We start from the raw sequence: 23,043 nt of genomic DNA, 5'->3' as shown, positions 1-23,043 counted from the left end.
CCAGTGCGGGGGCGCCCCGGCAGGGCCCGGCGGCCGGCGGAGCGCCTGCACCCCTCCTTCCGAGCCTGGTTTGGGGCGGTGGGAGGCAGGGACAGGCTGATTCCGCCGGGGAGGGGGAGGGGACGGTGGCACACGAATTAAGATCCACTTATTTGTGTGTTATTTTCAGGTCGGAAAGTGTAGGCTGAAAGAGAGCAAGTTAAAAATAAGACGATCGTTTTCTGTAAAAAGAACATTAAACCAGTGGTCACAGGTCGGGACGCGGCCTTCGGACCCGCGGGGCACGGACGCCTGGCCAGCTGTCAGAAGAATCGAAACTGCACTCACCTCCTCCCACCTTGGCTGCGGCAGGGAGGCCCCGGGGTGCGGGGTGCGGGGCGGCGGGACCCGACGTGCCGGCCGGGGCGTCAGCCTCGCCCGGCCCAGGCCCCTCTCCCCGCCGGGGCCCCTCCCCCATCCCGCGCCCCCTCCCCCCGCCGGGGGCCCATCCCCCCGCGCCCCTCCCTCTCCGCCCGGGGCCCCCATCCCCCTCCCTCCCTGCCGGGGGCCCCTCCCCCCCCTCCCCGCCCCGGGGGGGCCGGCCAGGCCGCGCCCCTCCCAAGCTCCGGGCTCCGGGCTCCGCGCGCAGAAGCAGGTGCAGCCCCTCCCGCCCCCTCCCTCCGGGCCGCGCCCCGCCCTCCGGGTCCCCAGACGTTCCCACCCCGCCCCGCCCCCACTCCCCTCCCCCGCCCTCCTGCCCCGCCCCCAGCCCCGCCCCCCGGCTCCCGCGGCCCGGCGGAAGGACGCGAGGCGCCCGGAGTCCCGGGAGGTGAACTTGGCACCCCTGGCCCCGCGGCCCGGGCGCCCCCTCCCGCCCCTCCCGGCATGGAGGTCGCGGGGCGCGCGCAGGCGGCGCGGGACCGTGTCCCCAGGTAGGCGCGCGGGGTCCGTGCGCCCCTGGCCCGGCCCGGGGGCGCGGGGCGGGTGTCTCGGCGCGGGCGGGGGCGGCGGTGCGGGCGCCTGCGCGCCCCTGGGCGGCCCCTGCGCTGCGTGCGCGCCCGCGCTCGGCCCGCCGCCTCTGCTGCGGGGCCGGGTGGGGGGCAGGGAGCCCGCGGCCCCTACGCAGCGATCGGGCGGCTGGGCGCCGAGGGTCCCACGTCCACGTGCGCGTGGAACTTTACTCTGGGCCTTTTTGTATGGTAGGATCGATCCGTATGGGTTTGAAAGGCCTGAGGACTTCGATTATGCAGCTTACGAAGAATTTTTTTCCACCTACCTGGTGATCCTCGCCAGGAGAGCCATCAAATGGTCCAGACTTCTCAAGGGCGGCGGTGGCGTCCGGAAGAGCATGACCGGTGAGTTCGGCTCCTGACCCAGCGGGCGCGCAACAAGTCATCTGGTCCTCGGTGCCGTGCGCTCGGGGTAGCTTGGGACCTGGGGTTCCTCCGAGGCCGGAGGCGCTGCCCCCATCTCAGCCGTGCCCCGCGCAGGCGCACAGGTGAGGGCGCTGCGCGGTCCAGGTGCGAGGCCCCCTTTCCTCGCCTGGACGTGCGGCCTGCTTGCCCTTTGAGACGCATGGCGCCCGTGGCCCTCTTTCCAGAAGAAGCCGGGGTTCCTGCTCCTCAGAGCGAGCGGCCAGGGCAGTGCTCCCGCCGGCTTCTGCCCCGAGCGCTCCCTGCCGCCTTCAGAGAGAAAACGGGGCGCTTCCTGGACCCTTCAGCTCCTCCCCGGCTTCTCCTTGGGGGTCTTCCCCGCCCCAGGCTGTCCCCGGCCTCCTTCAGGTCTGGATTGGAGCGCCTCCTCCGGGAAGCCTTCCAGTCTCACCCCGCAGCCCCACACTTCCTACTCTCTCCTTGCCTCTCTCTGGTCCTCCATGTGTGGGTCTTAACTTATTTTATCCTTAGTTTTCTGCGCTGGGATCAAAGATCCCTCTGTGCTGGCTGGGTTGGCTGGATGGTCCCTTAGCTGTTTGTTGAATAAATGAATGAAGTGTTTGCCTGCCTGCTCCCCAGCTGAGGATACAGAGGCCAGACGTGCCCGCAGGAGGTGAGGAGTGGGCAGGAGTGTCCCTGACACTTCCTGACACAGGGCGTTAATGATAACGAAGGGGTGAGGACAGGGGTCCCAGCCACCGGGGGCTGAGCTGTGTGACCAGAGCATTAGGGGTGAGGAGAGGAGGGCCCCCAGAGGAGAGCCCCACGGGGGGCAAACGGGGCTCGGCCAAGCGGAAAGCAGTCAGTTTTAAGGGGGGCGGGCGGGCGGGCGGATCAAGCTTGATCTTTGAAGGGCCATCTGTCCTGAAGGGCAGGTGTCTTTAATGGTACCGAGGGCCATGCCCGCCTTGCTGCTGCGCGCCAACGTGCTTCCAGCCGACCTCAGCTTCATTTTTTTCTTTTGATTTGTTTTTTTAAAGTTATGTACAAGGAAATAAAAATACAAAGATAGACTTAACTTTTGCACGTGGGAGAACATTTTGGTCACACTCGAAGGTGTGAATTGACCCGAGTTTCTCAGCTGCCCAGGCCCCCATCTCCCGTAGGGGGGGCGGCTGGTGACTGTCCCCCGCCCCCCCAGTACAGGGGGCACCATTTGCTTTCATGCAGGAGGAGGCCTCCTGTCCAGCAGGGACCCAGAGGTCAGTTAGCGCCACAGAGAATCGCTGCGAGATGTGCGCGTTCATGACCTTTTCACGTGACACACGTGTGGATGTGAGTTCCCCTTCGATTCTGTCATTTGAGTCTGTCTTGTCATCTTTTCTTTGTACAGCGAGGGCCCACTAGTTCTGTATCTTTCCTACGGAAACCATTGTTGTTCAGTCGCCAAGTTGTGTCCGACTCTGCGACCCCATGGACTGCAGCACGCCAGGCCTCCCTGTCCATCACCAACTCCTGGAGTTTACTCAGACTCATGTCCATGGAGTCGGTGATGCCATGCAACCATCTCATCCTCTGTCATCCCCTTCTCCTCCCGCCCTCAATCTTTCCCAGCATCAAGGTCTTTTCCAATGAGTCAGCTTTTCGCATCAGGTGGCCAAAGTATTGGAGTTTCAGCTTCAGTATCAGTCCTTCCAATGAACACCCAGGACTGATCTCCTTTAGGATGGATTGGTTGGATCTCCTTGCAGTTCCAGGGACTCTCAAGAGTCTTCTCCTACACCACAGTTCAAAAGCATCAACTCTTCGGCGCTCAGCCTTCTTTTTGGTCCAGCTCTCACATCCACACATGACTATTGTGGAAACTGTACTGAACGCTGTGTCTGTTTTGCAGTGTTGATTTCCCAGTGGATTGGGAGTAGAAGCCATCCGAGTGCAGAGCCTTCCAGACCTTAGCTCTCTGCCTCGATTTCTGCAGTTATGATATGACGGTTCTGTTTTGTTTCGCCTCGGGCTTCCCTGTGGCTCAGCCAGTAAAGAAGCCGCCTGCAATGCAGGAGACCTGGGTTTGATCCCTGGGTTGGGAAGATCCCCTGGAGAAGGGAAAGGCTACCCACTCCAGTGTTCTGGTCTGGAGAATTCCATGGACAGTATAGGCCCTGGGGTCGCAAAGAGTTGGACAGGACTGAGCGACTTTCACTTCACTTCACTTGCCTTTTTGGAGCACCTATCAACTCTTCCTGAAAATTTAATTTGGTTTTATTGAAACTGCCATTGTTTCTTTTTGCTTTACCTTTCTAAATTTATGTAATGTTTGTTAAACCTTGTAATTATGGTGTAACAGATTTAGGAGCAAATATACTTGATTCCTGGTGAGCCTTGGCCTGGGGTGGGGTTCACTGTCAGGTGAGCTGGAGGGCATAATGGCCTGGTGTTCTTCAGGAGATCTGGCGAGGGGCCTGCGCGCTCACACGGTTTTGTAGTCCGGGGTGTTGCCGCTGAGCTGGTGTGGCTTCCGGGTGTGACAGCCGGGGCTCCCGCAGCACCTGTGGCGCTCCGAGGGAGTGGTCAGGCATACACAGGAGTGGCTATTTAGTCAGGAAATGGGAATACAGTTTCTTCCTGCCAGACGTTCTGGGCTGGCTGTAGCGTCCACAGCTGTGTGGCGTCCCATGGGACGGAGGCCTTGAGGGATGTGGGCCCCGTGTGGGCAGTGTGAGCTCCGTTTGGGGCCCCGACCTTGAACCTGGCCACCACGCCTGGAGGACCACCTCTGCCCCTGCTCCTCACCTGCGTCTTGCTTTTGGGCTCTTCTGTGCGTGTTGTCTTTTGAGAGGACTTGTGTCCACGTCTGCAGATGAGCGCTGAAACTCGGCCTGCTTGAGGGTGTTAGCTGTGTGTACGTGCTTTCTTTTGTCGGTGAGGAGGCCCACCGGGAGCCCCTGCACCCCTGTCCATCCTGGCGTGAAGGGCCTTGACGAGAGGAGCTCCTCCCGTTCGCTTCTTTCTCTCCTGCCCAGTGGGCGAGGGGGTTAGCACCATCTGCATGAGGATGAAATTGCGAGACATGTTTAAAGACAAATATAAAAAACCTGGGAACCTGCTTAACTCTCGGGGCAGACAGCTGGGAGTTTATTCTTTGGAGTCGAGCATCTCTTTAAAAAAAAATCTCCCACCTCTTTCTGCCGCATAGTTTACACTCCCCCAAATGTCGGAAAGAAGAGTGGATCAGCCCTTCCCTTGCTCTGAGGATGGGAGAACCATTTGCTTTCTTTTCCAGAGAAACTGAGTAAAGTCACATAACAGGTAGTGGAAGTAGCAGAAGCCCTTATTCTCTGAAACTTCTGGATATTGTTGCTGTTCTTACAACCAGCCGGGAGTCTGAAGCCCTGACTGCATTTCAGGCCCTGGGCTTTGCTTCCATTTTGCAGGGATGGAAGGAAACCGAGGCATGCCCGAGGTACGGTCTGCCTAGCCACGTCCGACTCCAGAGTGGGGGTTTAACCAGTATGCACTTTGCTTTCTGTACTTTATATTAATTTTTTTAAAACTTTGCAATGAAGTTCACTCCTCTTGGCGTAGAGCCCTGTGAGTGTGGACAGACGCACAGTCAGGTAATCCCCACCACGTGCAAGGTTTAGAACAGCTGGTCGCCTTCGGGGTCCCCTCCTGTGTGGTTCTGGGTGGCTGACCTGCAGGCCTGGACGTGGGTGAAGGCCTCGGGGCGGGGGGTGCAGTGGGAGAGGCCGCAGGGCTGTCGAGGGATCCTGGAGGTGCACTGGTGTCTCTCTCCCTTTCTCTGGTTCTTTGATTTCCCTGCGGACGTTCTGTTAGAGTTTATACGAAGTGCTTCTCCTCGTGTTAGTGTTTGCGGTGCTGTCATAAGTGATTGCTGTCTCAGTGTTTATTTCAGCTCTTTGCGGTTTGTCCATGAAGTTACCATGAATGTCTGCAGGTCCCTTCCTTCTGCTCCGTCTCAGTGGGAGTGGTCCCTGCCCAAAGCTGGGACTGACCCTTCCCTTGCGGTTGAGGGAGGGTTAATTCAGGGCACCCCGGGCATGCTGAGCCCTGAGGTGGTGTGTAAATAGTAGGAGATTTGAAGGGACGGTCCGGCTGAATGACTGCTGTGTTTGATAGACTGAAATATCACGTCCAGGAGCGGGATGACCACGTCACGCTGCCTGAGACATTCTGGCCACGCGTGACCCTCCAGCTGCACGGGTGCCTCTGAGCTGCAGAGGGTTCTTGGCTTTCTCTGCCTCTGGTGGGTGGCGTTCAGGTCCGTCCTTCCCTTCCTCTGGGCCTACCTCGTCATCCCCCAGCCTCTGCAAGCTCCCGTCCCGCACACCCTCCCGAGAGCGGTGGGTGCACGCGACCTGGCCTCCGGGAGGCCCTTTCAGGAGCTCGTGGACTGGTGGCTGTCAGCTTGAGTTATAAGACTTCAGCAGCTTTTTCCGATTGTAAAGTAGGACACTGTTGCTGTAATTTTTTTCTGTTCGGTACAGCCGGTGCCTGAGCCAGTGCCCACCTGGGTTCAGGGCCGTGGCGTCTGGCCCAGGCCGCGGGGCGGGCCGGGAGGGGGCGGGAGGCGGCCCGTGTGCCTGCACCACTGCCGCGGTGGAGGCCGGGCTGCTGCGGCCCCCCAGCCCCTCAGCGTGAGGGGAGAGCGGACTTCTGTGAGGAGGGCCTGTGCCTGTGAGCGGGGCATGCCTGTCCTGCCTCTCGTGTCCGCGTTACTGATTTGTGAGCGCTATCAATGGAAACACTTGGAGGGGGGCCCCTCCCTGCGCCCCCGCCCCCGACCAGGGCCCGTCTGAAGCTGCCCTTTCCCTCGTCTCAGTGAAGCGCTACATCCGCAAGGGCATCCCGCTGGAGCACCGGGCCCGCGTCTGGATGGGGGTGAGCGGAGCCCAGGCCCGGATGGACCGGAACCCCGGCTACTACCAGCGCCTCCTGCAGGGGGAGCCGAGCGCCAGCCTGGAGGAGGCCATCAGGACAGGTGACGCAGCCCCCGGGGTGGGCACGGCCCTGCGGGTGGGGGCGCCTCCCCCAGGGGAAGTGTGTCTGCACCCAGACTCCCGGGTCGTGATGCGGGTGAGAAACCTACGCCGTCAAAGGCGCACCCCTGATTCCCATTTTCTCAAAGGACAAGCAAAACGGGGGCTTATTTGACGGGAGGACAGTGATCTGAATTGGTTCAGAAAATCCTTGCGCGGGCAGCTAGGCGGTAAGGAAAATGGTAGAAAGAGCGGGTTTCTTCCTAGAAGACACGGTCCAGGGCCGTGAGGAGGCCGCTGAGCGAGCCGTCAGAACAGCCCTGGGCTGGGTGACCCCGAGGACGCACAGACGCAGCTGCAGGAAGCCGCACGCCGCGTCCTCTCTTTGTGCCCGACGCCGAGTGTCCAGAGACGCTCACGCCCTGGCCGCCGTCTCGCGTCCTCCAGCATCCTCACTGGCCACAGACGCCGGGCCCACAGGCTCTCACAAGTTCAGAGTCCTCAGAAAAATGTTTAACCTAAGTTGAATAACTAGATCTTTAGGAGAACCATCTGCTTTTCCGGTTTTGCCAGCTTCTGAGAACAACCAAGTTAAACACAAAGGGCTTCATTTGAAACGTTGGTCACTTTAAATGTCCGGGAGGTTGGATTGACTGGGGACAGTGAGAAAGTGGCGTGTCCCCAGCGTAAGGAGCGGGGCTCTGGGGTCCCAGGGCTCCAGCAGGGAAGGCGCTGGGCCGCTGAGCCTGCCGGCCGCACCCTGACCCCCCAGAAAACCCCGGCCAGAGGGCTCGGGACAGACGCCGCCGTGACCTGCAGGGCCAGCCGTGCCAACGTGAGCAGGGAGAGACCGTGAGTGATGGGTGGTGGTTTGTCTGAAAAATGAATTTTAAAGGCTTTGTTTGGTGCAGAGTTTTTAGATACTTTTATTTTTAATTACGGTGAAACGGACCCAACGTGCAGTTTGGCATTTCATTTTTCCTAAGGGAGCCTCTGACCCGTTACACTAGCCCCCGGCCCTGGCTCCCACCGTCTGCCCGTCTCTGTGAGTCTGACTCTCCTAGGCTTCCTGTGGGTGGAATCCGCAGTGTCCGTCCTTCTGTACCTGGTGGGTTTCACGGAGCGCAGTGTCCGGGAGGTCCACCCGTGCTGCGTGCGTCAGGGCTTCGCCCTTCCTGAGGCTGGACCAGATCCTGTGTGTGTCTGTCTTCTGTCCATGGACACCTGGTCCGCTTCCACTCCCTGGCTACAGTGAATTCTGTGTGAACAGGGTGTCAAGCACGTCTCCGAGACCCTCGTTCAGCACTTTGGGTACAGACCCCAGGGTGGAGTTGCCGGGTCACGCGGCCGCTCTGGTCTGCTGTCAGCGAGCCTGCGTCAGTCTCAGGGTCAGTAGAGCAGGCGCGGCGTGCATCTGAGCGCAGACCGAACGTCACCGCGTCTGCCTCCAGTGCAGGGCCGGGGAGAAAGATTTCAGCACCTGCTAAAGCTCCTCATCATAAAGATCGTTACGCAGGAGGGAGCACAGTCGGTCAGTCTAGTCTGAATTAGTGAAAAACTCATTTCTCCCTGATAGGTGCCAGTTTTGGGAATGTTCGGAATTCCATGGAAAAGAAGGCTTTTTTGTAAAAAAACATATGATTGGAAATTCCATGCTTTGAGGCAGCCAGTTTGGCTCAGATCTGGTCTTTGTGGGCAGGTGCAAGGTGGGGGCCCGAGCTTGGGGACAGAGTTCCCGCAGCCGCCTGGAGGCCTTGAGTTATCAACAGTGTCCACGTGTGTCCCTTCGCCGACACCGCCGCTCTGACCCAGGCAGGGTCAGAGGGTGTCCTTCAGCCCCCCTCACTCTGCCCTGGATGCAGGTTCACAGAAACGTGAGGGGGGGCGGGAAGGGGGTGTCGGAGGTGGAAGAGGCCGCCAGGCACCCTTCTGCAGACAGAAGTTGGTGGTGATGAGTTTGTCTGTGCTGTGCTAAGTCACTTCAGCTGTGTCCGACTCTTTGCGACCCCATGGACTGTAGCCCACCAGGCTCCTCTGTCCATGGGATTCTCCAGGCAAGAATACTGGAGTGGGCTGCCGTTTCCTCCCCCAGGGGATCTTCCCGACCCAGGGATCGAACCCACATCTCTTAGGGCTCCTGCATTGACAGGCAGTTCTTTACCACTAGCGCCTCCTGGGTAGTTTTCAGTTTTGTCTCTTTACCTCCCAACGGAACTCTCAGGGTGTCCTGCCTGCTTCCGTTTTCAATCTTAAGAATTGGGGAAAATTTCCAAAGCTTTATGTATAAACTGCTCACGTTTCACCCACACTTCGGGGCGTGGGGACGGGAGGAGACGCTGGGGACCCGGCAGCCTGGCCTCGTCAGAGGGCCTGATGTTGGTGCTGATTGGAGAGAAAGGGCTGCGGGGTGCTGGGGGCCCGGGGGCGGCCTCGGCTCACGCCCTGAGCGCGCTGCGGGTCCCCGCAGACATGAACAGGACCTTTCCCGACAACGTGCGCTTCCGGAAGGACGCGGAGCCCTGCCTGCAGGGGCCCCTGTACAACGTGCTGCTGGCCTACGGGCACCACAACCACAGCGTGGGCTACTGCCAGGTGAGCCCCGGGCCCCCCACAGACCACCGGGGCCTTGCCCAGCCGGGGCTCCCGAGTCCCCCCCGACCCAGGCTTCTCGGCGGGGGCGGGAGGGGCGGACGTGAACACAGGCTGTGTTTACGGGACACGGGTGACCAGCACCCTGTCGCCTCGGAGCCGCTGGTGTACGTGTGCCCGCGTGTGTACGTGCGTGTGTGTGTGCACGTGTGCGCGAGTGCGTGTGGCGGGCTGGCCCGGAATGCAGGGCCTCTCTGGCAGCCGGGCCTCCTGGCGTTGGGGCGATGCGTCAGGCGGCGGGGATCGGTTCTCGACCCCCGGAGGTGCTCTGTCTGCAGCATCAAAGGGACGCGTGTCCACAGCCCAGACGGTGAGCGGAGCTGGGTTGGGAGCCCTGGGGCCGATCCTGGGGCTGACGGGCCCTCCTGCCGTGCACTCTGGAGGTCGTGGTGTCCGGAGGGTGTGGGCAGGAGGGCGGGGCTGGGGGGGGTGCCATCCCCACGCTCCCGGCCCCCGAGCCAGAGGCCAGGCCTCCCAAGAGGACGGCTGGGCATTCAGAGCCGCGGGAGGCGGCGCCCGAGCCATCCCTGTAGTTTCTCCTGGTGAGAGTTTCACGAGGACGCGCCCTGCCTGGTTCTAAGGCAGAGTCCGAGAGGCAGGCCTGAGTGCATGTGTCTGTCGATGGCAGAGCCCGCGAGGCTGACGCTACCCTGGACGGTCATTCCAGAATCACGCACGTTGTAGGGAAGGACGAGCAAGACGGGAGTTAGCGGGCAGCGGCTGCCTAGTTACAGGGTCTGGGGGTGGAGCTGGTGTCAGCGTGGGCCTCCTCGTTTGTCTGATTTCAGGGGATGAGCTTCATCGAGGGGTGTCTGATCCCGGTGACATTTGTCTGATTTTAGGGGATGAACTTCATTGCGGGGTATCTGATCCTGGTGACTAAGAGTGAAGAAGAAGCCTTCTGGCTGTTGGACGCCCTGGTTGGCAGAATACTCCCAGGTACGTGGAGTCCTGCGGTAAGAGTTACTCGCTTTCTGGTGTTGCCATAACGATGTTGCTGACAAGTCAGGGTGTGACGAAACATACAGCGTCGTTTGAGAGCTGGGGTTGGCAGTATTCCTGCAGCTGAGTTGAGCTGAGACGCTCACAGCGTGGGGGCCAAGGGAGCAGCGGCCTCTCCCCCACCACCCCCACCCTGCGGGCAGCGCCGTGTCTCAGCCTGGACGCCGCTGAGCCGATTGCTCAGTTATGTCAGAGACCCAGTTATGATGGAGGTCCCCACCGTGACCACTTCCTGGTGTCGTTTGGGGATTTGGGGAGCTTCAGGGAACAAAGCCTGGCAGCGACAGCAACTGAGAGAAACAGGTGAACGGATGGCGCTGGGAAGCGGGAAGAAGCTGACCTAGAGAAACAGAAAGCAAGGCTCCAGGTGCCCACCCGGGGGGTTCATTACAGAGAATTAAAGTCCCGAACATGTCATTTCCAGTAGCCGTTAGATTCACTCAAACTAAAATACAGCAAAACGAGTCTTGCTTCAAAAACAAAAGGAAATCTCCAGATGAGCGGTCAGGACTGGGGGGAGGGGTCACCGTCTCTGCTGGGGGTGGGCAGGGCTGTGTGAGTCCTCGGGCCTCTGGGTGCACAAGCTAGGTCATTTCAGCACGTGCTCATCTGCGTTTAGCGGCTTCTGTCTTAATTACAGCAAAGCTGCACAGATGCGCCCCCATCTCCGGAGTTCCAAGACGACGTCGCCGACGGAGAGGGAGCAGTGGCCGCTCTCCTCCGTGTCCCCATCCCTCCTGTGCTTGGGGGTGCCCGTGCCCCGTGTCAGCGGGGTGGCGTGCGCTTTTCCAGCTTCTTGCTCTGCGTTTGCGTGCATACACGTGCGCAAGCACACACACGGAAGAGTGGAAGTTAACGACAGAGAATGACGCGATAGGAAAGGTGAACTGAGACAGAAGCTGCTGCTTTGGGAAACTGCTGTAATAGACAGACGTCTGACAAGACTGAGAAAGAAAGAAGGGGATGAGGAATCTAGAAGTGGAAAGGGCGCCGGAATTGGAACCGCTGCAGGGACTTTCAAGAACCACAAGAGAGCTTGAGTACAGTGAAGAGACGAATGGATGGTTTGAGAACGCAGGCCAACAGAGCTGGAAAGAGGACATCTGAAAGGCCAAATGCACAGACAAAAACATCTCGGTTAAACTCGAACGAACCGATAATTCCCATTTTTTAAAAAATAAATCTTGCAGAAAACAGGGAAAGATGAACTCGTCAACTTACGTTGTGAAGCTGGTGTAGCCTTCCTGTCGTACAGGCTGATCTCAGGAAGAACACGAACACAGATCTCATTAAAATAATAGTGATGTCAGCACCCGGAGTTGAGCAATGGATGTAGAGTAGTATTTTCTTAAAGAGTTTATCCAGGAGGGTGAGGACGGCCCGATGGTGGAAGGATCACGAAGGCTGGAAAGAAGAGTCTTGTGTTGTTTAGTCCCTCAGTCCCGTCCGACTCTTTGTGACCCCGTGGACTATAGCCCACCAGGCTCCTCTGTACTCCAGGCGTGAGTACTGGAGTGGGTTGCCATGCCCTTCTCCAGAGGATCTTCCTGACCCAGGGATCAAACCAGGGTCTCCTGCATTGCAGGTGGATTCTTTGCCGCTGGGCCACCAGGGAAGCCTGGAGAGGAGCGTGCTGGAGTTGCATTAGGTGCTGTAACAGTTGTCAGGTTAGCGAGGGATAAACAAGTCTGTCCATCTGTTGTACTCGGTACGTGAGATGTGTCAAGGAGCAGGGAAAAGACTGTTTAAAACATCATTCCGTGACAGTTGATTGTCTGTAGAGAAGAAAACAAAACTAGACCCTGACTTCAATTCCAGGTAGATTCTAGACGTGTGAGAAAGCAAAACTTTGAAACGCGAGACGAGACAGAGAACAGTATCATGATTCCAGAGTAGGAAAAACGTCCTTGAACAAAATTCAGAAAGCATAAAGGACATTATTGATCATCTTAATGATGTTAAAATTAAAAACCGATTTTGACACAAGACATCATCCGCAGAGTGAAAAGGGATCCATACAATCAGCGTGTAAAGAATCGCTAACAGTCTAGGTGGACACAGGTTGACAGAAAAGAAGGTGAACAATATGCCTAACAGGCAGTTTACAAAATAGACCTGAATGGTCCACGAGTTGGGGTGAGGCGACCATGGTCTCCTGGGGGCGGGGAGGCCGAGTCTCAGCGCCGAACGAAGCTGGACGTCAGCGGCGTGGGCGCAGCCACCGGAGGCTGCCCCCCAGTGCCCGCGACACCGCGAGTTCAGAGCAGTCGAATCGAGGAGGAGCAGAGACCGGGAGAGTGCGACCCTAGCGAGGTGGCGATGGCCAGGTCCCGGGCCGCCTTGCTGGGCCCCCTGCGCTCTGCCACCCCCGGAGAGGTATCGGTGTTGGATCTATCACTTGACAGCCGCTCAGACAAGGCTCCCCTGCGGGACTTCTTCACATTTCCCCTCTGGTCCCAAGTCAGCAGAAGACTAGCTGCTGACGTGCAGACACGCTGTTTCCCCGAAACTGGGCTCGCCTGGTGGTGGGGTGAGGAGCCAAGCGATACGGCCAGGCTGGAGGATGGGAGTGCGGGGGTCTCTCCCGGCGCAGTGGCTCCCCAGCAGCAAACAGTCGTGTTAACCTAAGCGTTTGAGCGTGGTCCTGCTGGGGCTGGAGGCGGGAGGATCAGCATGGACCCGGGCCCAAGCCCGCAGCCCACGGGCAGCAGAAGGCAGCACCGTCTCTCTTAGCTTCCCTGTGACCTGCTGGTTGAGCGCTCCTGGGGGTTGGCGTTCTGGAACAGCTCAAGACGGTTCTTCAGGCTCATCTTTACCTTGGAAACAGAGCTGGGAGTCTGCACTGATTCGTTGTCTCTGGTGTGGGGCAGTTGTCAGCCCGGCCTGGTTGTAGCTGTGTTTTGACCTTTTGTCCCCTTACAGTCTATACCTGGGCTTCCCAGGTGGCTCAGTGGTAAAGAATGCGCTTGCCGGTGCAGGAGACCCAGGAGACACGGATTTGATCCCTGGATCGAGAAGATCCCTGAAGAAGGAAATGGCAGCTCCCTCCAGGGTTCTTGCCTGGAGAATCCCATGGACAGAGGAGCCTGGTGGGATACAGTCCATGGGGTTGCACAGAGTCAGGCTGCGCGACTGAACCACCACAAAATCTCTAACGACTGAGACCTTTTCTTCTGCAAAGGCCTAGATCACAGGATGACCCAGACCTAAAATGGCTCGTTTTACATCAAAAAAGTTATGCCCGAATCTCTTCCTCCAGGGACCTGTCTGCCCTCCGACTCCTGAGCCTGCAGAAAAGCCCCGTTGCGCCCCCGACCACGTCAGGGACTGAGGGGGGGTCTGGGATGTCACCTCAGGGAGGAGTCTGTCCCTTAATAAACAAATGCATCTGCATCCCGAAAAGCCAGTCCCACCTGTTTGCCCTGTGACAAGGGAAGCAGGGGGCTCCCCTGCCGCAGCTGGACAGCTAGGCCCAGGGGGGCAGTGGGGCACGTCCTGGGGCGGTGACTCTCGGGGCACCCCCCGCCACCACCCCTGGAGTGGACACCTCTGGGCTGTGTGCAAGGGGAGGGGCCCCGGGAGAAGCCTGACTCGGGCCCTGGAGGGGAGGATGGACCAGGGGCCCCTGAGAAGTTTCCCAGCCTCTGTGAGCAGACGGGATCCCGCAGGTGGGGCTGGCCGTCGGGGTTTGTCAGTGTTCTTGGCCGAGCAGCAGGAGGGGTTCAGTGACCCCCCCCAGTGACCAGCTCGGGCCTCTGGCAGCTTCAGGGGGTGACCTTGACTCTTCTGGGAGCTGCCATAAGCCTCTGTAGCCAAAGTGAGAATGTGCTGAGCTTGTGTTCCGCAAATCCACTCGTCTGCCCCTCTGAGCCGCTCAGGGCCATCCCCCTGCACCCGGGGCCAGACTGGGCGCCGCTGGTCAGGGGCAGGGGGTAGTGGGCTGGACTTGCAGCCAGGCAGGGTGGGGGTGTGGGGGCGTGGGGGCAGGGGCCGTGGCGGGGAGGGGTGCCCCAGGCCCCAGGTGTTAATGACCCAATGGCTTCTCCAGCCTTAGGCTCGGTTTAGCGCGCACCCTGAAAACTGGTGGTGTGACTGTGATGTCAGTGATCATAATGATTCTGTTTTAACAAAAATACTTAGCAAGAATGTCTGTCCCTTTGCCGCAGTGAATGGCCAAACTTTATTACACAGATTGGTTACTGAACTTTTATGGCAGAGTTCAAGCATTAGGTTAAATATACTATTATTATGATACACCACGTTAACAAGCTGGAAAGTTCCTTGGCAAGAGAATGTCCATTCAAAAGACAGATGGGCGGCGGGTGTGATGGGCACCAGCAGGGGCCTCACTCCCTCTGGGTGTCGCTCCCAGGAGGCCCCGCGTCCCTGTCTCCTGGGTCGTCCTCTGGAAAGGGTCCCGGGGGGCCCCCACCACCGCCTGGCTCGGGGGGGCACGCAGGTTGCGGCCACCCGGCTGTGAGACCCACATCCCTGCACCCTCGCCCCACGGCAGATTACTACAGCCCCTCGATGCTGGGCCTGAAGACGGACCAGGAGGTGCTCGGGGAGCTGGTGAGGATGAAGCTGCCGGCGGTGGCGGCACTGATGGATGGCCATGGCGTGCTGTGGACCCTGGTCGTGTCCCGCTGGTTCATCTGCCTGTTTGTGGATGTCCTGCCCGTGGAGGTGAGGGCGCCCGGCTGGGCCCGGGGCTGGCGGCGTGGCCACGCGGTGACCCGCCTCCCCCTCTGCAGACGGTGCTGCGCGTCTGGGACTGCCTGTTCAGCGAGGGGTCCAAGATCATCTTCCGGGTGGCGCTGACCCTCCTCAAGCATCACCAGGCCTCGATCCTGGAAGCCACCACTGTCCCCGACCTCTGTGAGAAGTTCAAGGAGATCACCAGGGGGCGCTTCGTGACCGAGTGCCACACCTTCATGCAGGTGGGTGTCGGCCGCGCCCGCGGGCAGCCGGGGAGGGGCGCCAGACCAGTGCGCTCACCCTGCGTCCCCCACGCCGTCGGCTGGGGGGGCGGTGCCACCTGGGACCCCACCGGAGCCCGTGAGGTCTGCTCCTTGGTTTCTCCCGAGCCTGGGAGGTGACCCCCATCCTGGGCCCCCCTGAGCCAGTGGGCCCGCCCTCCCGTCGCCTTCTTTCCCGCCCTGGTGAGGTCACACCCGTCTGGCCCCCCCTGCTGGGTTCCAGGCCTGGTGCAGGCTGTGTAGACAGATCACCTGAGTTGATGACCCAGGTGCTGCGTCCCACAGGCCCTCGGGGGCAGGGCGGGTGGGGTTTAGGGGGACGGGTGACCCTGGGGGGCCGGAGGGGCCACTGACCCCAATGCCTGGCCCGTCGCGCCCTCAGCCGCCGTGTGGAACGGTGGTGGCGTGCCTGCTGCCTCCAGGCTGCCGGCACCTTCTCCGAGCCTCCCTGGACTCATTTTCCTCAGAACCAGCCCCTCGGCCCGGGGTGCTTCAGGCGGTCTTAGGGCTTCTGCAGCCGCATCCCTGGGCCCAGACGTTGTCACCTCCCGGCAGGGAGCCCAGCCCTGCACACCCTGCCCGCGTCCCCATGGCCTGGCCTCTGCTGGACTGCGGTGCGGACGCTCAGACCGTGTGGCTTTGGCGTCTGGCTCTTGAGCTCAGCGCGATGCTTCCGAGGAGGAGCAGGGGGCTCCCGAGTGCAGCGGGTGCTCAGTGAGGGCGGGCGGCCTGCCTGCCTGTTGCCAATGGGTGTGTGTCTGCAGTGGGGCGGCTGGTGTTCCAGCCTGGACGCACTCTTAGGCCCTGTGAGCTGAGTGGACTCGAGGGGATCGCAGAGGGTGAGGCAGGGGGAGTGTCTCCCCACACAGCAGAAAAAGTGCTGCGTAAAACATTATCTCTGCACACGGCAGGTGTGGCCGCTCACCGGACACTGGTGGGAAGTGACTGTGGTCTTATTTCCTTGGGGGGTCTCTACAAACTTGTGTATGTATTTCTGCAGCACTGCAGTTTATGCATCAGAGCTCTCTGAAGTCCTGTCCAAGAACATCTAGCATTTCCTAGATCCCACACGGAAGCTAGGAGCACTGTCATGGGAAGAGGTCAGCTGAACCCTCCGAAGAGTCTGTTCTCCTACCAGAGTCACCCGGGGCTTGCTCCCAGGGTTCCCCCCTCGCCCCCCAGGCACCTTCCCTTCTCCTGTGGTGAGGCAGTTTCTCTCTTACTGGAAACAAGTCTGAGTCCGTTCCTGCTTCCGCTTCTCAAGTCTAATCTCTCCTAGGCCCCGAGCAGTTTTCAGAACTGCTATGAGAGTCAGCAGAACTCAAAGAACTCAGCACAGGCGAGAAAAGCAAAAATAGCAAACTGGGACCACGTGGGGCTTGAAAGCTTCTGTGCAGCCACGGGGAGCGGTGGCGGAGGAGAAGGTGGCCCCTAGGACAGCAGCGTGTGTGCAGGCCACGTCCAGACAGAGACCGTAGCTGGCTACGGAGCTGAGGCATCCCATTTAAACATGGGCAGAGGACCTGAGCAGCCGTTTGTCCGAAGACATACAGGTAGCCAGCAGGTACATGCAGGGGTGCGCACTTCACTCATCATCAGGAAAACGCAAACCGAACCGCGTGTCACCTCACATGTCAGGATAGCTGTCATCCAGAAGACCCCAAATAACAAGTGTTGGTGGGCATGTCAACAGGGAGCCCTCGGGCACCGTTGGTAGGAGTGTAAAATGGTGCAGCCGTGGAAAACAGGATGGAGGCTCCTCAAAAACCAAAGAGCTACTGTCTGATCCAGCCTTCCCACTGCTGTATTTATCGCAACGAGATGAAAGCAGGACCTCTGGGAGACGCTGCCCACCCACATTCACTCCAGTGTCACAGCAGCCGCAGTGTGGGCACAACCTGCAACGCCACCCGAGTGGATGGGGACAGTGTGGTCCACCCACACAGTGGGCCTGCCTTCAGCCTGAAAAGGGAGGGCGGTCCCCACACCTGCTCCACCCTGGGTGAACCTGGAGACATCATGTTCAGTAATTGTCACAAAAGGACAAAAACTGATCCCACTAAAGCAAGGCCCCTAGGGGAGTCAGGTTTATAGAGATGGAAGCGGGGGCTGGGGATGCAGTGAGCAGCAGGAAGGTGACCCCAAGGGCGCAGAGCTGACACTACTCAGCCGCACACCTCGAGTGGCTCGGGTGTAAATGATGTGGCTTTAGCACAGGCACACACAAAACCAGTGAAAGAGTGGAAACTGGATGTTACCCAATTTTAATTCCAGTGGCTCACAGCTTTTGACTTCAGAATCAGATGTTTACTTCATAGGCTGGATTCAAAATTTTAAAAGTGACCCAAATGTAAGGGGGCAGGACCCTGTGTGCCATCTCCCCTGCGGCAGACGTCCTGTCTCAGGCACTTTCCTGAGCTTTTCAGCGGCTGAAACCAGGACATGGCCCAGCCTGAGGACTGACATTCAGAGCTGAGCCCCAGCTGCACGCACCCCCTGGGACCTCCCTCCCTGGTCCTCAGCGCTTTGCTGAAATCCCTCCAGGCGTTTGGGGGGCAGCAGCGGCCTGTTCTTGCTCAGCTCTGCAGGAAGCCCTCCTCCGCTCCCCACGGCCTGTCCCTCCTGGGCTCCCCTCGCCCTCGCCCTCGCCCTCGGGGGTGAAGGGCTCCCCTCGCCCTCGCTCTCGGGGGTGAAGGGCTCCCCTCGCCCTCGCGGGGAGAGGTCCGGCGGGCCGCAGTCCCCAGCGCCCCCGCTGGTCGCCTGGGGTGGTGCAGCTGCTTGGGAGGCATCTGTGCTGATGCTGGGGTTCTGTCAGTGGCCTCGTTCAGCTTTGTCACACGTCTGAAGGAAACAAGTGACCTTCCTGTGCTCCCTGACCGCTGGCCTCTGCCCGGCCACCACCAGGAGCCGGGAAGGTCTAAACGAACCCGTTTCTGTTCCAGAGAATATTCTCGGAGCCCGGGAGCCTGTCCAGGGCCGGTATCGCCCGCCTGCGGGAGCGCTGCAGGGCGCGGCTGCTGGCACAGGGCTGACGCCCGCCTCGAGCCACCGCCTCCGGCCAGAGCAATCACTGGCGACTGAGCTGTCCTGTGCGTGGTCTTCACTGGGAGCTGTTATTGTTTCTAAATATATATTTTTACCTGATACGCTGATACACATAAAATGTGAGGTGCATGTTTGTGTTAGTTACATCAGCTCCTGTGAGCCTACAATCTAGCAGTTTCTTAAATGACTTTTTGAAACTACACAAACGACGACGTGGGAACCATGTTAAGATTGAGGGCTGCAAGTCAGGTCTCTGCTGTCATCCAGACCCCCCGGGGAGAAGTTGCCCAGTGAGACCCCTCCTCTCGGGGCTGGAGGCCACGGCCCTCCACCTTGCCCCTGTCCCGTCTCCCTCCCTCTGGAGAGGCCACCTCTGGTGAGAAACCCCCGTCCAGGCAGGCTGTGCCCTGCCCAGGACGTGGGGACAGGTGGGCACAGGCGGGGATGGGGGAACGGGGTGTTTCCTGGGAGGAGACCAGCTGCACCTCGAGAGGCATGTCCCCCGGCAGGGGCTCCAAACCCCACTGTCCTGTGGAGACTGACCCTGCGGGACAGGTGAGCTGCTGGGCTCAGCCCGGTGCCACCCACCCCAGGAGACGGCCGTGTTGGAAGGCGCTCACGTGGCCTGCACCTGGGCTCCTGTGGGGCGGCCGGGCCCTGCCCTGCCTGGTGGAAGGGGCCGCTGCCCAGGGCCACCACAGGCAGGCTGCCCTCAACCTGCCCCCAACGCCAGCCTCTGTCTACTCAGGCCTGAGCGCCAACCCCCACCCCGCCCCCGGCCACCAATTCGCAGGACCAGGTAAGGAACCGTCTTCCAGGGATCTGTCCCCAGAAAGCAGGCTCCTAACCCACTTTCTTGAGACCTGCCTTTCGTGAGTCGCTGGCCTTGGGACAGCCCCCCAAGCTGACCTGCTGACCCAGCTCACGTACCGCCACCTCTCTCGGGAGCCGACAAAAGCATGAAGCCCAGACAGACAGACATTTTATTAGCATCGTTACGGCAACGCGTCCCAGAGGGGATCCTTGGCACACAGCCCACTGAGCTGCAAGCAATGAGCAGAGCGGAACGACTACTGTGCACGGTGCGGATAGAGGATCGCCCCAAACCTCCAACAGAAAACAGAAAACCACTTTACACAAAAGTAAATAAAAATAACACCCAAGTTTCTATCTTAAAAAGTGTCAGCTCTCGAGGCAGAGTGTGGGACCCGGGACCCAGCACCCAGGCCGGGTGGGGCCGCCGAGGTTGAACTGAGGGGCCAGGTCTGCGTCTCACCCTCCGCACTCACCGCCCGGCCACTGCCTTCACCAAAGCCTTGGACCAGACCCTCCCCCCGTGAGGCTTACCTCAGAGGGCAAAGCCCCGACACCAGGGCCTTGAGAGGCCGAACCAGAGTGGAGCCTGTGCCCGTTGAGAAAAGCTCTTACCCCCACCCCCTTACAGTCCTACTTTGGTAAATATTAACATTTAACCAGTTAGCAAAATAGTTAACCCAGTTAGCAAAATTAACACCGTCATTTCCATAGTTACTCTCTTGTGCATAGTAAGTGTTGCCAGATGAACTTCACGTTGAATAAAGCAGATATGAAAACCAGTTTGTAAGAAAGTGCCCCCGACAGTGATCTACGCCGGGGGAGCAGCCGAGGCCGCGCCCGCAGCTAGATGGTCTGGTAGCCGGCGTGGCTCCTCTTCCGGCCGATCAGGTAGGCGATGAGGACGATGAGGACCAGCCCCGCCAGGGCGCCACCCACGGCGATGGGGATCAGCATGCTGTTCTCATCCAGCTGGCACTCCTCCACTGCGGGAAGGACAGACAGACAGCCGGGCTCGCCCCCTCTGCACCCACGGCTCTCGCGGGGAAAGCCTCCCCAGCCCTGCTCAAAGGATGGTGGGCGCGCCCGCGGCTGTGCTGGCCCGCGGAATCAGGGATGCAGGCAGAGGACGCTGGGGGCCCTGCTCCTGAGCGCCCCGCCTACTCACCAGGCCCAAACTTGCCCCCGTCCACACGAAACGCCTGCACCCACACTCGGATCACGTTGAGGGAGAAGGTGCTGGTGACCTGCAGGCGCTGCTCGGCGTTGCACCTGTACGAGTTCCCCGCGGCGACCTGCAGCGCCCTCAGCGAGCTGTTGGTGGCCGTGAAGCTGTGGTCTGCAAAGGCAGTGGGGTGAGCGCCCTGGGCACCTGCAGGGCACGCGGAGGGGTGGTGGGGGCCTCACCTTTGGCGTCGGGCAGAGTCATGTTCAGCTGGACTCCCTGAAGGAAAACCCGGCTGGAGCTCTCGTTCTAGAGAAGACAAGGCCACGGTCACCGTCAGACTGGAGGATCACCTGCTGCTGACGGTGACTGCCAGCGCCCCCAGCTTCAGCAGGCAGCTGCACAGCGCTCAGGAGCCAGAAGGCAGCCTGTCATCTCGGGAACAGAACTCCAGTTGGCTCCTTACAGTCCCTGCCCAGAGCACGAGTCTGCTGGGATAGGGGCTGAAGCAGCCATGCTCCCCAAAAGCCAACACTGAACTTTCCGGGAAAGCTTTTATCAGGAGAAGCGCAGCGGTCCATTGCAGAGTGAGGCACACGTGTCCCCGGTCTCCTGCTGACTAGACTCGTCCCGGGCAGGTGTGCAGAGTGAGGGTGTGGGGACTCGGCTCCAGGACGAGGCGGGAACAGCACCTGAGGCCTTGGGTCACCCCAGCCCCTGCAGCGCCACCAGCTACTGTGAGGTTTCTGCTGATGGATGCAGGCTGCGGGGCCGGGGTCCCGCAGACAAAGGGCTAGTGGGGCGGGGGGCCCTCACCACTGCTGGGGGGCCGGGGGGTCCCACAGACAAGGGGCCGAGGGGGCCCTCACCATTGCGAACTGGAGCAGCAGGAGCAGGATGTTCTCACCATGGAGCTCCAGAGTCGCCAGTGTGGCAAAGCAGTTCCCCCCGAAGGAGGTCTTGTTGGGGTTGACATTGAACTCTCTGGTCACTGTCTATGAGAAGAGCAAGAGGTCAGCTCCCCTCCTGCCAGCCCCCGGGCTGTGAGCAGAGAGAGGCAGAGGCGACCAGGAGGCAGTGGCTTCAAGGCCCATTCACAGGAACAAAACCAGAAGAAAAGACAGAAGTGACCGCTGGATGCAGACGGTTTCTGTACTTCCGGCAGTCTCCCCCGGCTCTCATCCCTGCAGGAGGAGCAGGCCTCCATCTCAAAGCCACCCCAGACCCTTGGCCTCGGGGAGATCGTCATCTCTGAGGACGAGCAGAGACCCCTGAGCACCTGGTGGACACTCAGGAGAGCCCGCCCTCTCTCAGGGCTAACACACGTGCCTCAAGGAGACGGCAGCTTCAGGCTGTGGCCTCAGGACAGCGGCCCGGGTGGACAGGGGTCCAGCCGAGCACCCCAGGACACACCGCCCACGACCTGCCCCAGGACCCAGTGCAGGGAACAGGGCTCCGGCCAGCCCACCTTGTTGTCGACGGTCCTGTAGGTGACATTCAGCTGCAGCCCCATGCTGACCAGCAAGCAAGTCCCGTTGGTGCCATTCACGCTGTACCTGAACACCGTGGGGCTCGCGGGAGCTGGGCTGGGCGAGGGCTGGGGTGGCGCGGTTGGGGTGGGCAGGTCTTGCTCACAGCGCGTCTCTGTGGGGACAGTGGGGTGAGTGTGCTCATCCTCCAGGGAGCCGGGGCTCCAGAAACGCTGGGTGGGAGCGGGCTGCCCCGGCCTAGCAGGCGCCTGACACCCGACTCCTGCCTGCACTCCCAGCTCCCCCTGCTCCTGGAACCCTCCAGCCTCGGCGGCCCCTCGCCTGCAAGGACATCCTCTCCAGCAGAACAAACCTCCCGTGAGGTCAGGAACAAAACCTCAACTGTGTCCTGTGCCGTCAGGATGGTGTCTCCGAGGCCATTTGAAATGGTGACAGTTCATACCCACCGTCCGAGCGCCTGCGCGCCGGGCTGGACACGGTCCTGAGGGAGCAGCAGAGGAGCAGGAGCACCCAGGCCGGGCGGGGACAGACACTGGACACGCGCCACATACTGGCAGCAGCCCCGCGTGCCCTGGAGGGCGGCAGGGGCGGCCCCATGGGTCAAGCTCGGAGCCAGACCCCATGCCCAGGCCACAACTGCTGCAGGCCTGTCCAGGGCAGGTGGGGCGGGCAGGAGGCCACAACTAGCAGATGAGGGGCCACAGGTGGACCCGGCGACCCCAGCAGGGAGAGAACCCTGTGGGGGGCACTGGCGATGGGGCTCACGCCTGTGCCGTCCCTCCTTGGAGAGTGACCACCACGTGGCCACTGAGAGCGGGGGCGGCACCTGCGTGGGGACCAGGCTACGTGCGGAATCTGTACGCTCTGCCGTTCTGGTGTGAACCTAAAACTGCTCTGAAACCAGTCCTCTAAAAGCAAGGGAGCTGTTTACCTTAACAACATTAGTCTCTGTGTCTGCGTTCAGAGGCCTCAGAAGCAGGGAAGGCAGCCGTCCAGGTGAGGCGTGTCCAGGCTTGGGCAGGTCAGGAGACCAGACGCTGCCGCCCGCCCGGCCTGACCTCCCGGGTCGGTGCTGCTTCCCTCTGCTGAAACCCACGCTCAGCTGCTAACTGCAAACCCTGGCTCCTAACAGCACGTGACTTGCTGCCGCGGGTCCCACCCAAGCGCCCAGACCCTGGCTTGCACCCACAGCCTCACACGCTCGCCGCCCCAGGGTGCAGCCGGAACCCTCCGGGCTGGCCTGACCGGGGTCGCATGGTGGCCTCAGGACCTGACCCTCAGCCCTGTGACTGGGCTGCTGGCCATGCATCTCCCGGTCACGTGGGGCTTCCTTCAGCCCCAGACCCGCCACTGACGTGCCCGTGGGGTCGGGTTGGCAAGCCTCCTCTGAGGAGGGCCAGACGGTGGCTGCTGCAGACTGTGGCCATGGATGCCGGTCCCCGCCTGAGGGCTCCGCCACGTAAGCACAGGAGCAGCTGTGGGAGTGGGAGGGCAAGGCACCGTGGCTGCTCCCCAGCAAAAGGTCAGTCACAGGCACGGGAAGCCTGACTG

General features: G+C 60.5%; 2 protein-coding genes across 32 annotated transcripts in view; one reads left to right on the top strand and one right to left on the bottom strand.

Annotated features, from left to right (window-relative positions):
* Window positions 1-759: 759 nt before the first annotated feature.
* Window positions 760-18,142, top strand: GRTP1 (growth hormone regulated TBC protein 1). Of its 3 annotated transcripts, none has more exons than XM_081551555.1 (8): window positions 760-911; window positions 1,183-1,334; window positions 6,193-6,351; window positions 8,827-8,941; window positions 9,841-9,937; window positions 14,514-14,686; window positions 14,755-14,940; window positions 17,922-18,142. In XM_081551555.1, the coding sequence occupies exons 2-8, from the start codon at window positions 1,285-1,287 to the stop codon at window positions 18,009-18,011; spliced, it is 870 nt and encodes a 289-aa protein (XP_081407681.1). In that variant the 5' UTR covers window positions 760-911; window positions 1,183-1,284; the 3' UTR covers window positions 18,012-18,142. The 3 variants fall into 3 exon arrangements, with proteins under 3 accessions (XP_081407681.1, XP_081407680.1, XP_081407683.1); XM_081551554.1 differs by having other exon boundaries at window positions 8,817-8,941; window positions 15,980-18,142; XM_081551557.1 differs by having other exon boundaries at window positions 767-911; window positions 8,817-8,941.
* An 847-nt stretch (window positions 18,143-18,989) lies between these two features.
* LAMP1 (lysosome associated membrane protein 1) overlaps window positions 18,990-23,043 on the bottom strand; it is an 11,847-nt gene continuing 7,793 nt past the window's right edge. For 16 of the 29 annotated variants that reach the window (XM_081551525.1, XM_081551526.1, XM_081551542.1 and 13 more), the window contains 5 exons: window positions 21,471-21,646; window positions 20,872-20,997; window positions 20,245-20,311; window positions 20,006-20,176; window positions 18,990-19,823 (listed from right to left, as the gene is read on the bottom strand). In XM_081551525.1, coding sequence (XP_081407651.1) covers window positions 19,684-19,823; window positions 20,006-20,176; window positions 20,245-20,311; window positions 20,872-20,997; window positions 21,471-21,646 — 680 coding nt within the window. In that variant the 3' untranslated portion in view covers window positions 18,990-19,683. The remainder of the gene's footprint in view (window positions 19,824-20,005; window positions 20,177-20,244; window positions 20,312-20,871; window positions 20,998-21,470; window positions 21,647-23,043) is intronic. The other 13 variants (XR_014071683.1, XR_014071684.1, XR_014071695.1 and 10 more) reach the window with 1 other exon arrangement.

The sequence above is a fragment of the Giraffa tippelskirchi genome, chromosome 12 (genome assembly GCF_054371585.1).
Source record: "Giraffa tippelskirchi isolate mGirTip1 chromosome 12, T2T-mGirTip1v1.2.pri, whole genome shotgun sequence".
NCBI lineage: Eukaryota > Metazoa > Chordata > Mammalia > Artiodactyla > Giraffidae > Giraffa > Giraffa tippelskirchi.
The sequence above is the reverse complement of the archived record's forward strand: the minus strand, read 5'-3'. Positions and strand labels throughout refer to the sequence as shown.